The sequence below is a fragment of the Amphiura filiformis genome, chromosome 15 (assembly GCF_039555335.1).
Source record: "Amphiura filiformis chromosome 15, Afil_fr2py, whole genome shotgun sequence".
Lineage (NCBI taxonomy): Eukaryota > Metazoa > Echinodermata > Ophiuroidea > Amphilepidida > Amphiuridae > Amphiura > Amphiura filiformis.
Window position 1 is genome coordinate 45546785 of NC_092642.1, and position 16648 is coordinate 45563432.

The window sequence follows — 16648 nt, forward strand, 5'->3', positions numbered from 1 at the left end:
ATAACATCATAATATGACACCTGGCTGCTATTACAGATAGGCCCAAGTTCCTGCACTAATCCCTTGACATGTAGAACAGTTACATTTAGTTATGATGTGAATATGAATGCAATGTGGGGATGATGTCAAACTCATAACGTCATAATATGACACCTGGCTGCTATTACAGATAGGGCCTTACTACACTAACCTCTTGACATGTAGAACAGTTATATTTAGTTCCTGGGTTCCCACTAGGTCCAAATAATATGGGGTCCAGGGGTCCAGTTGGACCCCATAATCTGCACAATTTGATGTGAATATGGATGCAATGTGGGGATGATGTCATAGACATTATTCCACTATCGATAAACACCCTGCAGGCACATATGAAACAATCTGAAATGTTGGGGGGGGGGGGGGTGAGAATGAAGGTTTGTGGACTTTCTTGGGGAGACTGAGTGGGTTCTCCCCTTGGAGACTGGAAAATCTTGCAAAATTCTATCTGAGAATTAACATTGCAATTTTTTTTAAAGTTTTTGCTCTACACTGATATCATCAGTGCTACATGCAACCATCCACAGCATTATTGAGGGTAAATAGCTTCAGTGACAAGCAGGTCCTCATACAAAAGTACATTATTATACATAGGCCTACGGCATCAAATATTAAACATTTTTTACAAAATATACAAATTAAAGGCCTATTCAGTGATCCCATTGCAGCGAAAGTGTAAAAAATAACAGTTGTATATAAATTACTTAAAAGTGAAGAATAAGTCATTAAAATCAGGTATTAAAATTGTTAGCAGGTATTTTTGAAATGAGAAAAAAAACTGGCAAAAAAGAAAAAAAACCAGCAGTATTGACAAAGTTGAAGCCCTATTCAAATACATATGTGGCTAATTTCTTTACTTAACGAGAGAAATAATTTTACAGATTCATGTAAAATGTCTTATACATGGCTTTCCGCTTAACCACTTGCTATGTTAGCATATCTATGTCACAAAGAAAGGTACCAAACTCTGAATTTTGATGATTTTTACGATGCTCTGGATCAGCAAATCACTGAATAGGCTTTTAAATAAAATAGGATCAACCAACTTGAAATATAAACAAAAAAAGTAACAGTAACAATATGAAAATGGATTTAATCAAAATACAAGATACATGCTGTGAGATTCCAAGGTCATCGACTTGTAGCCACAGCGCAGCATCAGAGATGTGATGAGTGGGTGTGGGATGGCTTCCCCCTAATTCCCCCTGGACTCATAATTGTAGCATCAGCAAATCACTACACATTTACCAGGAAACATTTTAAAGTGGACAGTTTTATGACCTCTAATTTGTTGTAAAAATTATTATCAACCCCACATATTTGGGACCCCTTTTCTAAAGAAAGCAATCTGAAATGCTGGGGGGGGGGGTGACAATGAAGGTTAATGTGGACTTTCTTGGGGGGGGCTGAGGGTTCTCCCCTTAAAGAATGAAAAACCTTGCAAAATTCTATCTGTGAATTAACAATGCAAGAAAGTATGTGTCCATAATAGTTTTATTTTTTTCTTCAGTGACAAGCCCTCATACAAAGTACATACTATAATATAAACACAGCCAAATTAAAAAGTCTCCACTAGTTCCATCCCCATCTATTCAGAGTCTGATAAGTTTAAGGCAAAATAATTTATACAATAATTTTCTATACACTTTCCTTCGAAGGTTGATACCAAATTTGATATCAAAAGTTTAATAATCATGAGCATAGGAACTGTTCGCGCAATTTAAAAAATGACATAGGGAGTTGTATCACGCAGCTGAGCTAGCGTGAGTGCCAAGAAGTACGTTGCCTGAATAGGCCGACAGGTTAATCGATTATAAATCAGATCTTCTCAACATCTACATATCTACACGCATCTGAGAGGTCTAATTTCATTGTCATTAAAGGTTATACCCATGCATGTCAAAATGCAAATCAAATACCCAGTACTTTTAATTGTGCGCAGGCAAGTGTACAATGAATTCCTGTACGGGTTGCTTTGGGCCGCATAATAAGCTGATACCATGCATTGGCTTCTGCGTTTGCATTTTTAAAATTACACAAATCAGCTGACAAATTTCCAAACAACGGTTCCTATGCTCACGATGATTAAACTTTTGATATCAAATTTGGTATTAATCTTTGAAGTAAAGTGTATGAAAAATTATAATATAAATTATTTTGCCATAAACTCATCAGACTCTGATTCAATGGGGATGGGACTAGTGGCGACTTTTTAATTTGGCTGTGTTTATGTATATATTATATAACATAACATAAATATTAAAAATTAAAGATAATAGGATCAAGCAAAAATACAAGATACATGTGAGATTGCAAAGATCATGATGAACGTACTTGTAGCCATGGTGCAGAATCTGAGATGTGATGGATGGGTGTGGGATTGCACCCCCAAATTTACCCCCCAACTTATAATTATTACATCAGCTACCAGTAATCCCTACACATTACATGAACACATTTGGATACATTTATGACTCCCCAATTTTGTAAAAATTGTGACTCAAATATTTGGGACCCTCTTCCAAAGAAAATGACAGCCCCTTGCACCGCACAATATTGTGCTTGTCATATATCCACATGTAATAATACATGCCAGAAACAACTTGAGAATTAACATGGAAGAATTGTAATAGAGATGAGTCTGAAATTCTACTATTGAAGGGAAATTGGCATAAAATACTGCTGTACTAAGTTAGTTAATGAATCTATAAATTATGGCAATATTTAGCCAAAATTAAGCTGAAATTTACCCCCCTATTATTGCATTGATTTTTTTATTCTCCTTTTTGTGATTTAATTAAAACATTTACCCCACCCCCCCAGATTTTCACACCACCAACAAGGTATTTATAAACACTTATAATATTCTGACCCCCCTATTATTGCATTGGATTTTTTATTACCCTTTTTGTGATTTAAAACATTTTAACCCCCACCCCCAGATTTTCCAACCACCAACAAGGTATTTATAAACACTCATAAGATTCTGCTATCCCCTTTAAAACCATAAAATGCCATGCTGATATACAAGTTAACAGGCCTACTGCAATTTGTATATCCTCACATTATCATCATCAAATTGCCCCACAGCTAATAACCCTTCAGATGTCACTGATAACATCCTGTAACCCACATACCCTAAACCATGAATGATACAACCAGAGTTGATATACTCTGGCTTGCCTTCTCCACCCCATGTGTATTTGTACATACAACCCTTCCTACCCTGATCACAAGCAGCATACACATCCCTATTCTTCCCAAAGGAAACACCCCTGAATTTCCACCCATCAGGACTCATTATTGTACACATCTCCTTACAATCCTTCCTGTCCACACCTACTGACCACACTACAATCTTGTCACCACGCATTACCACCATATATACTCTGCACTCATGGTGATATCCCATGGTATGAAATCCAACTGTACATGGAATTGGTGTGTTAAATCTGACAATTTGCACACTATATATGATTTGACTAGATACATTCCAATAACAGCAACACTGGCATTAGCTGCAATACACCATGGGGATTTACTCTCACTTCCAATCTTGTATTTGTGGTTGTGTTTTCTTGATTCCCTACATGGCATTATATAAATATAAGGAATGCCATCACATATCACCAGCATATCATCTGCCAATGACTTGCTGATGGCTACACCATAGATGTCCCTCCCTCCCCACTCATCAGATTGTAAAGTGTATACCAGCTTAGACGTGTCTTCACCCACCTGGTAAACCTTCACACATCCCTCCAGACACACAGCCAGGTGGCTGTCACTAACCATACGACATGCACGTACATCGCCAGCTGCAGGGTCTACGGTGTGCTTGTATCGCCATGTCATATCTGTATAGGAAACAGATAAATACATGCATTATTTCACATTGATATTTGTATTAAATCATGAAATGTGTCAACTATATATTTTATTATAATACTCCTAAATGATTTTATCAATGAAATCATAATTATTATAATCATAATAACATAATATTAGTAATAAAAACAATGCAATAATAATAAAAACAATGAGATTTACTGGTAATCATTCTGCCATCTCCTTTTTTATTTTATCAGTGCACAGTATATATAGGAATGCAATAACATATTCAATGTAATTCATGAATTAAAAATATAATAACAATAACATCAACATCAACAACAACAACAACAACAACAACAACAACAACAACAACAACAACAACAAGTATATTTTTTTGATTCCAAGGATGATGAGCTGATCATTTGATGTATTGCATTGTGGTCTTGTAGAAATGGCACAACAATAATATATTTATTATAAGGATGATAAGCTAATCATTTGATGTATTGCGCTGTGGTCTTTTAGAAATGGCACTTTATAAATACTATTACAGGGAGTGGTAACTAGGTGAATAAAAAAAAAACGAATTCAAGAAAAGGCGAGTTAAAGAAAAGGCTGAGTTACCCCCACAGAGATTAGGTTTTTGTCAATTACGGCGAGTTACGACAAAGCCATCAAGCGCCACGGGCGAGTTACGACAAAGCCATCAAGCCCCACGGGTGAGTTACCACAAAGCCATCAAGCCCCACAGGCGAGTTACGACAAAGCCATCAAGCCCCGCGGGCGAGTTACGACAAAGCCATCAAGCCCCACAAGCGAGTTTCGAGAGTTACGACAAAGCTATCAAGCTCCACACGCAAGTTACTACAAAGCCATCAAGCCCCACGGGCGAGTTATGACAAAGCCATCAAGCCCCACGGGCGAGTTATGACAAAGCCATCAAGCCCCACGGGCGAGTTATGACAAAGCCATCAAGCCCCACCGGCGAGTTACGGCCACAATATTCTCAGCAGGGGTTACTCTTTATTCTCTGCAGGGGGTAACTTATCTAACTCATTGCTCATGCAGTGTATTATTTACATATCCTCGTTTTGTATTATAAACGCATCCCAAAAAGAAAGTATCCAGTTTGATTTTGGTCCATAAATCAAAGATGGGGTCTCAAATCAAGACCTACCAAAAGTAAGGTATCGATGAATTTATTCCGCACATTTTGATACCTCATTTGTCCAAATCGATGCAGAATTGATGACACAATGATCTTTTAAATGCAATCACCTCAATTTTAAAAGTTGCAGTAATCCCTATGTGTTTTCCTGCTTCTCAAGATTCTTCAACCATAAAGGTACACAATTACAGAGACGGTATAAGACTGTTTGACTTCACTTCATGTGTTTTATTCAATACAGATGCTCTTTTACTCCTTTCTCAATGTTTTACCATTCACTCTTCACAGTCAGTATCTGGTATGTCCTACTGCTGCATCAATGACTGCCAGCCAGACATCTGCGGCGCATGCTCTCAGCGTTACGTCTGATTCGCCCAGGCCTTGATCTATCGCTGCCCATATTGAACGAGTTGAGTAGCAGGACCAAATCAATATAAATTTACTGCAACTTTTTAAATTGAGGCGATTGCATTCAAAAGATCATTGTGTCATCAATTCTGCATTGATTTGGACAAATGAGGTATCAAAATGTGCGGAATAAATGTATCTGTAACATACTTTTGGTAGGTCTTGATTTAAGACCCCACATTTGACTTATGGACCAAAATCGAACTGGATACTTTCTTTTTGGGATGCGTTTAGAATTCTCCGTATTTTTGATTTTGTAATTATTGTCTGATTATAAATTTATATTGTCTGACCTGGAGCTCTTGGGAGATCAGTGCCTATGTATTGGAAGAGCTTGCAGAACAAAGACAGAATGAAAGAATGAATGAATAGAATATTATTGATAAATGTAATCAAACCAACCTGGTGAGGCTGCTGCTGCCATTACTTTGCCCTGATCATAAACACCTGTCAGTGTAGAACCCCCCTGAATCTGGGCCACTAAGCCACTGTCACTTTCCGATGAAGCCACTGTATCCTGAATCTTCTTCTTCCCCATTGGTGTAGCTGTTTTGGTGTTGTCTTTAATACTCAAGGCTTCAAGACTTGCCCAAGCATCACTGCCCATTCCACTATCAGTTGCACCAGAACCTCCGGCTCTTCTGCTTCCTGAAAGAGATATACAAGAAAGGAGTACATGAGATATTGCTGTTCATATCACAGATCTGTATTAACACGGTCAGACCAAACTAGACGGGTACATATAGTCATAAGAGGTACATGCATGACAGCACAATTTCCAATTTCCTATCAGCATGCCTTAACCATTTCTATTGATGATAACTGGGAAAATGTCTCCATCAGCATTATCTTCCCTGCAGAAGCATACATTCCAGCATACTGTAATATTAAAGGTGACTTAGTCACAAACTAGGGCAATTTTATGACAAGTGCTCATTATTCAAAACCAAAAATAATTGTATCTCAAAACGCTGCCTTATGTGATTTTTATCATCATTGTTATATTTCATATTAATACTTTATATTTTAGTCTTCTTTCTTTCTTTCTTTTATGAAAGGACATGAGATTGCAATATTATTGTGATAATACATGTACCTCAAAATAAATAAAGTTAGTTTTACAGTGTACAAATGTATCGCATCACAATTAGTTGACAATAATAAAAAAAAATCATGCCAGGCAGCCTTTTAATATACACCAGTATGTAATGCAGACGACAACTTTTAATGCACAAAAGCAAAAAATCAGACAAGCAGTCCGAATTCCATTCTTCCCGGATGGGAATGTGATGTTTGCCTGTCAATTTTGAAATTAGCAATAAAAATTGATGAATAGGCCTTATTGCACATAAAGATGAATTTTGATAATTTATACAAACCATGCCTGTTTGTTCCTTCTTTGAACAATTGGAATAATCTAAATCATACATCATTTTCTTTGAGTGGATATCATACAGTCTTTTACAAGTGCAGTTTGTCCACATGCTTGTGGTAACAGTAATAATGTCACTTCCAAACTTGAGGTAAAACGAAGTGTCACCTTTTGAATTTTAAATTTCATTGAGTAGGTTTCAAATTCAACATGGGCTGATACAATTTGACATCAGGGTCCTCTATCTATTTTGCTCAAAACTGAAGTGGTTTGAGGAAACAAAAGAGCTACTTCTTCACACCAATGTAAATATCACACTTTATTTTAAATGTCATTAAAGGAGTATTTTGTGATCCTAGCATCCTCTTCTTATGAGATTTTTCAGTAGATATCCACGAAAAAAGCTTGTTCCCAAAATTTCAGTTGATTCCGATTTTGCGTTTGCGAGTTATGCATGATTATGTGTATTTCGCTGCTAATTTCGTTCTGGTATACAACGAAATTCAAATTTCACGATATCTTTGCTAAACGAATTAATCTGCAAGTTTGTACAACATAAACATTATGTAGCCAGAGGTTTCCAGTGATCTAAAATGTCAACTTTTTTGAGAAAAGTGGGAGGATGAGGCTGTGGATCATGAAATGTCCTTTTAAGTGCACATGCTCATCTTTGTTTTTATATTGTTTTTATATTTCTGGATTTTTTTCCCTTGCAAAATGTTTATGAGTTGTTATGTTTTATGTTTTCTGAAAGCAGCTTTATACATACAGATCTTTCTTTGGAAATTTTTTGTTGCCACTTACTTCAACAAGATCCATTTGTTCTAATATTGCTCTGTCTGCTTTACGCAGGCCACGCTCATTATATCTGGCTTCAAACAACTCGGTAACAGATTTCACGACATCTGTAGAATGATAATAAAATAATTGTATGGCATCACACTATAGCATTAAATTTGTTTGGTCTTAAGTTAAGGGCTGGGGTATTAACGTTTGGACAGTATTCATTTTGGAACATTAGAGCACATCAGACATATCGAATTGCATTCTGAATACAAAGAATGTCATTCTGATATCAAATAATTTTGATTTTTTGAAATTCGCAATTTAATACACATTTTATGGCAAATCATTAAAATTGATATTTTGATATTTAACAGTACTTGAAGTAAACTTTATAAATCTGATGATTTATACTTAAAGTGTATGTAGGTGGGATGAAAAGTCGACGATCAATTGAAAATTTTGACCTTTCGTATTGAACACCAAACAAAAATAAGGTCTTTTTGGGAAAAATCCATATCTTCAATATGAAAGGTCAAAATTTTCAATTGACCGTCGGCTTTTCCTCCCTGCTACACACACACTTTAAGAATATATCATTAGATTTATATAATTTACTTCGAGGACTGTTATATATCAAAATTTGAAAAATATCAAATTTTTATAATTTGTCATAAAATTTGTATTATATTGTGATTTTCAAAAATGAAAATTATTTCATATCAGAAAGACATGCTTCGTATTCAGAATGCAATTCGATAGGTCTGAGGTGCTCTCATGTCCCACAAAAAATACTGTCGAAATGCAATAAACGCTCATTTTAGATCCCTTAAGAAAATGGAAAAATCAACATATAGAGTACTTTGCACAACCATTCATCAAAAATGAACATTTTTATAAGCCTTGATGTACATATCAATGTCTTCAAGTATCTACAGTTTGAGACACAACAACATCCCTTAACACTGTGTATACTTTCAGTCATCTGGGATTTGACCAATTAGTAGATAATTAAATCTGGTCAACCAGAAAAACTCACTTTTGGTCAGATGGAATCGATTGACCTCGGATGACCCTAAATCATCCACCCAGCTGAAGGCCAAAGGTTTTGGCCGAAACGTCAGTGATTCCATCTGACCAAAAGTGAGTTTTTCTGGTTGACAAGATTTAATTATCTACTAATTTAACAACATCCCTTGTCTGCTAGATATACCTTGAATGTGCATCTGGAAAAGTTATGCCCTGTCAGATGGGCTTTCCTGCCGCTTGCCGCAGCGGCAATGATAAGCCTTGATTGTATCTGTTTGTCTGCAATGCGTGAAACCAGCATTAACCTCTTGTGTTTTTCATCACAATGAAAATAAAAATAGCATGTGATTTTAGGTTATGTCCTGGATGAAACAGATGGCTGCATTGAGGACACAGTGCATATGTTTAATATTGTATATAGTTACCTTTGAAGCTGGGTCTTTGCTTTGGTTCAGCAACCCAACACTTCTTGATGATATCTACGAGTTCTGATGGGGCTTCAGGATGTATGACTTTCAAGTCTGGACGGTGTCCTTGGAGAACCCATAGGCCAATAAGAGCATCATTGGCAACTGAAAAAGTAACAATTAAAAATGTTAATATCATCCAGGTACTTCTGATGAGTCACCCCGATAATAAAAAAACACACAGTGATTTCATGCATACACACATGTATAAACCCACGAGCACATATACAAGAAATTGGTGACCACGGTGGCCCTAAGACACCCCTTAAAAACCATTTTATCATCAATGCACCTCAATATGCGCCTATATATAACCATCACAACCAGAATCAGCACCCTGAGTTTCTTACAGGTAGACCAGGGCAATTAGCAGTAAGTTCCTTGTCCAGGGGTATTTCAAGCTAGCTCAATTTGTCAAAATATGACACTGTGGGGTGGGGGGGCTCAAACTGTTGTGCCCTTACACACCAGAGTCTAACTGAACTGCTAATACATGTATGCTAAATCCACCACATTTAATATTACAACTTGAACCGCATTGACAGATAAGACCTTATTTGTATGCATTTCTCATTTGTAGCATATGTAGCTGAAATGCGAATTTAAAATGCTATTCAAGGACTGAAAAAAATCAAATTTAATTAATAACTAGAATTACGTGGTTTCTAATTAAGGTGGCCCAAGAACAAAAGTTCATAAATACAAAGATTAAAGAAGTGCAGATAGCATACCAACAGGCAAAGTCCCAGTGCCATGTATGCTGTGAGAATTTCCACATTATGAGGGCCGATCGTTCTATCTACCATGTCTATCACAGTCACATTTATGTGAAAGAGTGTTGCGTACCCTTGCATAAAGCAAAACATGAATTACATGTGGTAATAGGTGCGCAGTGGACATTGCAGTTTCATCTGTCACACCTGATGGAACAATTGGCCCTCAGTCTATATGGTCCTTGAGCACCACCTTTACCTTAAGGTTTACATAGTGTCTTAAAGCTATAATGGATCAGTCCACTTTTGTCATGAAAAGTCTTATATTTTCATTTTCAGTCAATTTTACAAGTTGACCAGAAATGACCTTTGACCTTTATGTGATCTTGAACACTTTCATTACACACAGTCCTTGCCCCATAGCTATGACCCAAGTTGCAACTCTTCACACACACACAAATTGTACGACTTTGGTCTCCCTTTGACGATCTAAAAACAACCCAATATTTAATCAGAATTACTTACATTTTTCCTGCTGCGCCATGCATCACACCCACTGGTAATTTCATATGTAGTAATGGCAAACCTAAAGAAGAAAGTTACATCCAATGTGTAAAAGAACAGCAAGCAAGGGTGAAAATAAGTGGGGACGGGGGCCCTTTAGCCCCCAGAAACCCTGAAATGGCCCCTGGTCTCATCTAAATTTAAGCTGACCAGGGACACTTTTCTTCAGAAACTGGCCCCTGGTCACTACACCCAAAAATCCAATTCCATAGCCATTATGCATGATGAACTTATTCAGAACAAATACTGGGCCCTTGTTGATTAGAAGTGGCCCCTGGTTCCATGTTGAATGAAGTGAACCAGGGGCCATTTTGTGTAAAAAGGAGCCCTGGTTCATCATTTCTTATTTTCACCTGTGACAGCAAGAATGAAATTTTATGGGGAAAAGCTGAAAGTGGCAAGGTTTCCCTGGATAAATGCTTGTTGATTGAAACAGATTTGAAAATTAATTACATGGCTAAAATTGGGGGGGGGTCTCGATTTTGGTTCTGGTAGTGATGTATGGCTGGGATTTCAAAACCATACCCCAAAATATACCATTTATTTTACCAAAATATACAAATTTTCCCTTATTTCTGTTAAAAATTACAGTAAACCCATTTTGCCCAATCCTGGAACATTTATGCAACTTTTGCGGAAGAATCTTCACTTTTTCTCATTTTGGGGGAAATTTTTGGGAAAAACACACCATCTCTCAACCAGTTTTCTGTAAATTGAAACCCAAAGTTATACCAAAATTGCACCCCTAATCTACCGCACATCCCTTGCCACTCTGAACCCCCAGAATTTCTTTGCACATTAATTATTTTTAATATGGTTAATATTAATATTTTCTGTTATTTTTTTTTATGGTGATTAAAAAATGAATGAATGAATGGGGGTCAGTCCATGTCATAACAGACTGAGTGTACACCCACCCTCTTGGATTATGCTCTCCTTTGGCTCAGGGGTACCTTTCATGGACCCCTAGGTGAGGTCACAAGAAAAAATTCAAATTCAATTTCGTTTCGAATGGCGGGCCATCTAAGTTTGGCGACCTTGACCAAAATTGGGAATTTAAGGTGTCCAAATGACAAAGCGCTCTCTTTGAGAGGCATTTTCTTCTTAATTAAATCAGTTGTGACCCTCTTTTTGAATGTGGTCACTCACTGGCTGTGTCTGAAATGCCCAATGCCAAAAAAGATTGATTTGAATTTCGTTGGGATTTCAGAGGGGTCAAAATCAGCACTTCATACTGTTCAATCAAATTATCTTTGATTTTGAAGGACCCATGATAATGCCACAGTGCACTTATAGGTCCTAATTATGTTCAGAATGGATTAACCATGTGCCAATGTCTATGAGCAATTCAAAAAAGAGACATTTCTAGACCCCTACAGAATTTTATGCCCCCTAAAGTGGTTCAGCCACAAATGGCGCTTAAAATCGGCAAATTTTGACACCTAATAACTTTAGGTGTACACCAGATATGAATTTCTAGTCTTTTGCATCTGAAAGAATGTAGTCTAATGTTACTAGGAACATAAGATTTGTTTTGTATTTTTGTGTTTTGATACTTTCAAAAGGTCGTTGACCTATGAACATTTTTCATTCATAGCGCCTCCTGAAAGGTCTGACACATAACAAACTATACATTTTTGGAATCCTCATGACCATACGAGTAATTTGATATATTACTTGACATAATTGGGAGCATTCTGAAAATTTGACCCCATAACCTGTACTTTGCATGTGCATCGTTGCCAGGAAGTGCATTTTGACCCCTTAAAAATCCATACAGAGGATTAGAAAGTAGTTTTTCTTATTACTTGACTCAAGAGCAACTTGAAATATCAGGATAAATAATACAAATGGCTATAAAGTGATCAAAATATAAAAAATATCATACTAAAATTGGCATTTTGTACCGTATCCTGTATGCATGGTATGTTAGGCAAAAATGACTATTTTTGAAGGCGTCAACCTAATACTAAAACACAAAAAATACAAAGCAAATCTTATGTTCCTAGTAACATTAAACTACATTCTTTCAGATGCAAAAGACTAGAAATTCATATCTGGTGTACACCTAAAGTTATTAGGGGTCAAAATTTGCCGACTTTAAGTGCCATTTGTGGCTGAACCACTTTAGGGGTGGCCTAAAATTCTGTAGGGTCTAGAAATTTCTTTTTTAATTGCTCATAGACATTGGCATATGGTTAATCCATTCTGAACATAATTAGGACCTATAAGTGCACTGTGACATTATCATGGGTCCTTCAAAATCAAGATAATTTGATTGAACAGTACGGTGCTGATTTTGACCCCTCTGAAATCCCAAATCGAAATTCAAATCTATCTTTTTGGCATTAGGTATTTCAGACACAGCCAGTGAGTGACCACATTCAAAAAGAGGATCACAACTGATTCAATTAAGAAGAAAGTGCCCTCAAAGAGAGCACTTTGTCATTTGGACCCCTTAAATTCACAATTTTGGTCGAGGTCGCCAAACTTTGATTGCCCGCCATTCAAGAAACGAAATGGAATTTGAATTTTTTCTTGTGACCTCACCTAGGGATCCATGAAAGGTACCCCTGAGCCAAAGGAGAGCAAAATCCAAGAGGGTGGGTGTACACTCAATCTGTTTCGACATGGACTGACCCATGGTCTAACTAGCGGCACTGTATTAGCCAGGACAATGCTAATAGTATTCTGAACAGATTGTTTCTTTAGCATTTTCAAATTCAAAGATCTAAATAAATATTACGGAGCATTCATGCCTCATCATGACATCTCAAAGAAATGATAAAAATAACAAACTGGCAGAAACATTATGATTATCTTACGTGTATATATCCCAGAATTCATCTGGTTCTGTAGCTTTAGGGTTGGAGGCTTCAGGTGGGATGTGAGACCGTGTTCCAGAAACATGTGCCTTTCGAAGGGATGACTTGCTGCTGACTGCTAGGCCCAAGTCTCCAATCTGTTGATGAAATTAAAAGCATACTCAGATCAACCAGGATGTTTCTGTAACAGAAGGATTAGGCCTACAATGAGATATTTGAAGAGCAAGGTGGTCTTTGTAAAAAATCATTTGGGGGCATGCAGGAGCTATTTGAGACAACAGAAAATGTGATATTGTTGACCCAATTTTTTTCCAGCAGTACCGAAAATCTGACAAGGGCCCTAATTGCATTGGTTTGCTAACTTAACCCCCCAAAAAACTAAAACCAACCCCCCCCATGATAAAAACTGTTAATGTGTCTCTTATTATTGAATGTGTTTGTCACTGAGTCCTAAAAATGTTGAATACATGTTTCTGGATACACAAGACATATTGCATTTCTTGCTATCGCACTTGAATAGCATAGCCAGTTGTTGAAGAAAAATTTAAATTGTTGTGCCCCTAACCATCTCTTTAAGGTGGTTCGAAAGGCAAGGTTTAGGGAAATCATGAATTCCAACATTTTTGCAAATATCTCCAAAACCTTTCATGATACAATCTCAAGTTGGCTTCTGACCAATCACATTAAAAGTTGGTTTTTTCGCAAATCACTTCATTTTTCCCAATAGAAGCATACTCACATGTTGAGTCATGTTCCTGCACACCTCCACTGATTTTCCCGTAAAAAAATCCCAGTGGAGGGGGGGGGGGGCTCAAAGTGAAATTTTCGTTTTTTGGCCACAGATTCCATATTACTTACAAACTTTTTACTTACAAACAATAGCGACTGCTTGGTTACCATGGCAACGGTTTTATTACCTTCATAACATGGCCAACATATCCCTACATAAGCACAAACTCACTTGAGATTGTATCATGAAAGGTTTTGGAGATATTTGCAAAAATGTTGGAATTCATGATTTCCCTAAACCTTGCCTTTCGAACCACCTTAATCTATTCTTTTTCAGGTGCTTATGAAAAAGAGTGTTCATTACATAATTATATCATTGTACGTACCTTTGCATCAAATGCGCTGCCCACAAACACATTTTCTAGTTTCAAATCGCGATGTATAATCGGTGGTTTTAGGGTGTGGAGATAATTCATGCCAAATGCTATATCTTCAACCATTTTGATCTTTCTTGCCCAGCAATCACACTTCATGTACTTCTTCTCAAACTCCTTCAGTGAGCCATTCTTGAAGTACTCCATGACGATGCCAACACCTCTAGGATTCTTCATCAAACCCATGACTGTAACCAGATAAGGAGATGACAGCACTCGCAACATCCTATCTGCTTCTTTTTGGATATCAGCTGTAAGGCTGTTTAATATTAAAGAAAACATAAAGATAACCTTTCAATAAGCAAACTTTTACACTATCTTAATCACATAACATAGCACAGTGATGCCACTTGCACACATGCACTCGGGCACATGCATTAACATTAGCCAATGTCTATGGGGTGTTCACAGATTTGGGGTCAAAGGTCATTAAAGGGTCATTTCAGTCTGAAATTTAAAAAAAAATTCAAAAATTAAATTCTGTCTAAAGTTACATAGTACAGCGACGACACTGGCACATAAGCATTGCTATTAGTCAATGTCTATTAGGTGTTAACAAATTTGGGGTCAAAGGTCATTAAGGGGTCACTTCCGTTCCAAGACAAAAAATCTTCAAAATGCTTCTTCTGCCACAAACAACAAAGCAGAGTGATGCCACTTGCACACATGCATTGACATTAGCCAGTGTCTATAGGGTGTTCACAGATTTGGGGTCAAAGGTCATTAAGCCAGGTCATTAAGGGGCCACTTCCGGTCTAAAATAAAATACAGTCAACAATATTTTTAGCCAGGAAAAACATAGCAGAGAGCTGGTATGTTCACACATGAATTGTTGTTATGCAGTGCATATGTCATATTTTCTTATTTGGGGTCAAAGGTTATTAAGGGGTCACTCCCGGTCCGGTCCTTCAAATTGCCACACAGAACATAGCTGACTGTCGCTATTTGCAAACATGTTCACATGTGCATTGACATTAGCCAATGTCTATGGTGTTTTCACATATTTTGGGGTCAAAGGTCATTAAGGGGTCACAACACGGCTGTGTTCGTGGTCTTAGACCACAGCTATGTCTAGTTCATATCTGTTTAGCAGAGTTGATATAGTCATTGTATATACTAGATTATTCATCTTTGGTAATCAACATCTCTTTTAAATGAAAACAACCTGTGTTTCCTGCACTGCTATTGGCTAGAATTCAAATTTATTTGAATACAATTCTCACCATGCAGCCAGAGTGTACCAGTATTAGATTTCTTTTGGACGCTACTTTTAAGCATAATAAAATTATTTGATTTTTTTATAAAGTTATCATACCCTACACAAATATGCATGTATATCATACCCAGTGTTATTTTTTATTATTTTACTTGACAAGAAATTACTTACCTGACTCCTGTCAGTTGCTTCACAGCTACTTTCCCCCAGTTGACATGTCTGGCTAAATACACAGCTCCAAAACCTCCTTGTCCAAGTACCTTGCCAAGGGTGATGTCTTTGTTATCAATAAGGGTCAAACCTGGTCCAGGTGTAGATGCCATTTTGTTTGTTCTGGTCTAAAATAAGACATAAATAAATGATGCATTATTTAATAGTCAACTACACAAATAGAATCAAAGGATCAGACTTTTAGTTGCCATCAGTGTTCCTAAAACTTTCAGTGCCAAAGTGCAGCAAATTGGCTCGCCAGGCCATGTGAAGGACTCACAATTACAGGTAGCCCAATTTTTGAGACTCCAAAAACCACCCAATACTGGATGTTTGGGCAGTTTTACCCAAATCAGAGATGTCACAGGCTGACCCAAAAAAATCCTGAACTTGCGAAGCGTAACGAGCACAGCGAGCGAAGCTCTCGCGCAACACGGCCGGGGGCCCGCTTAATGGCCCCTGGTGGGGTCCAGGGGCGAAGCCCCGGTAGGGGTCGAGGGGGCGAAGGCCCCCGAAGCCAGATGGTTTCTGCACATTTAGCACCACAGTAAAGGCCATTTCAGAGGATAAAAAGAACAGTTCAAAGCTCCTGGCTTGTTCTACACTTTTAATAAAAAGTGCTTCCTTCTTCCAGAAAACATGCTTTAAAGTTTTCAGTTTCCTATACTTTTATGTACAAGTTAAAAAAGTTTTTTGGCTTTATTACATGGACAATATGGCTGATGTTGATATATGTGAAGCAGAGAGATAAGACAATAATTAACCTTTTTTGTGCTTGGCATCCACTGCCTCCCCCACCCCACCCCACCATGGGCCTTGACAGTAGTTAGAATTTCAGGACAACAAACATTGTAGCAGAT

The 16648-nt window shown here is 37.3% G+C and overlaps 1 protein-coding gene across 1 annotated transcript; it reads right to left on the bottom strand.

Annotated features, from left to right (window-relative positions):
• Positions 1 to 2873: 2873 nt before the first annotated feature.
• LOC140170986 (probable serine/threonine-protein kinase DDB_G0282963) lies at positions 2874 to 15906 on the bottom strand. Its single transcript, XM_072194174.1, has 8 exons — positions 15750 to 15906; positions 14315 to 14621; positions 13200 to 13336; positions 10332 to 10396; positions 9056 to 9202; positions 7616 to 7723; positions 5849 to 6094; positions 2874 to 3893 (listed from the first exon to the last, which is right to left on the bottom strand). Exons 1-8 carry the CDS (start codon positions 15899 to 15901, stop codon positions 3409 to 3411), a joined length of 1647 nt encoding a protein of 548 aa, XP_072050275.1. The 5' UTR covers positions 15902 to 15906; the 3' UTR covers positions 2874 to 3408.
• Positions 15907 to 16648: the final 742 nt, after the last annotated feature.

Bases quoted from the DNA above. Each gene is read 5' to 3' on its own strand.
- LOC140170986 (XM_072194174.1), bottom strand. From the start codon at position 15,901: ATGGCATCTACACCTGGACCAGGTTTGACCCTTATTGATAACAAAGAC. The intron at 10,397-13,199 runs GTAAGATAATCA...TTTCTTCTTTAG, and splicing joins GAATTCTGGGATATATACAC to GTTTGCCATTACTACATATG. The intron at 6,095-7,615 runs GCAACAAAAAAT...TATCTCTTTCAG, and splicing joins GGATCTTGTTGAAGTAAGTG to GAAGCAGAAGAGCCGGAGGT.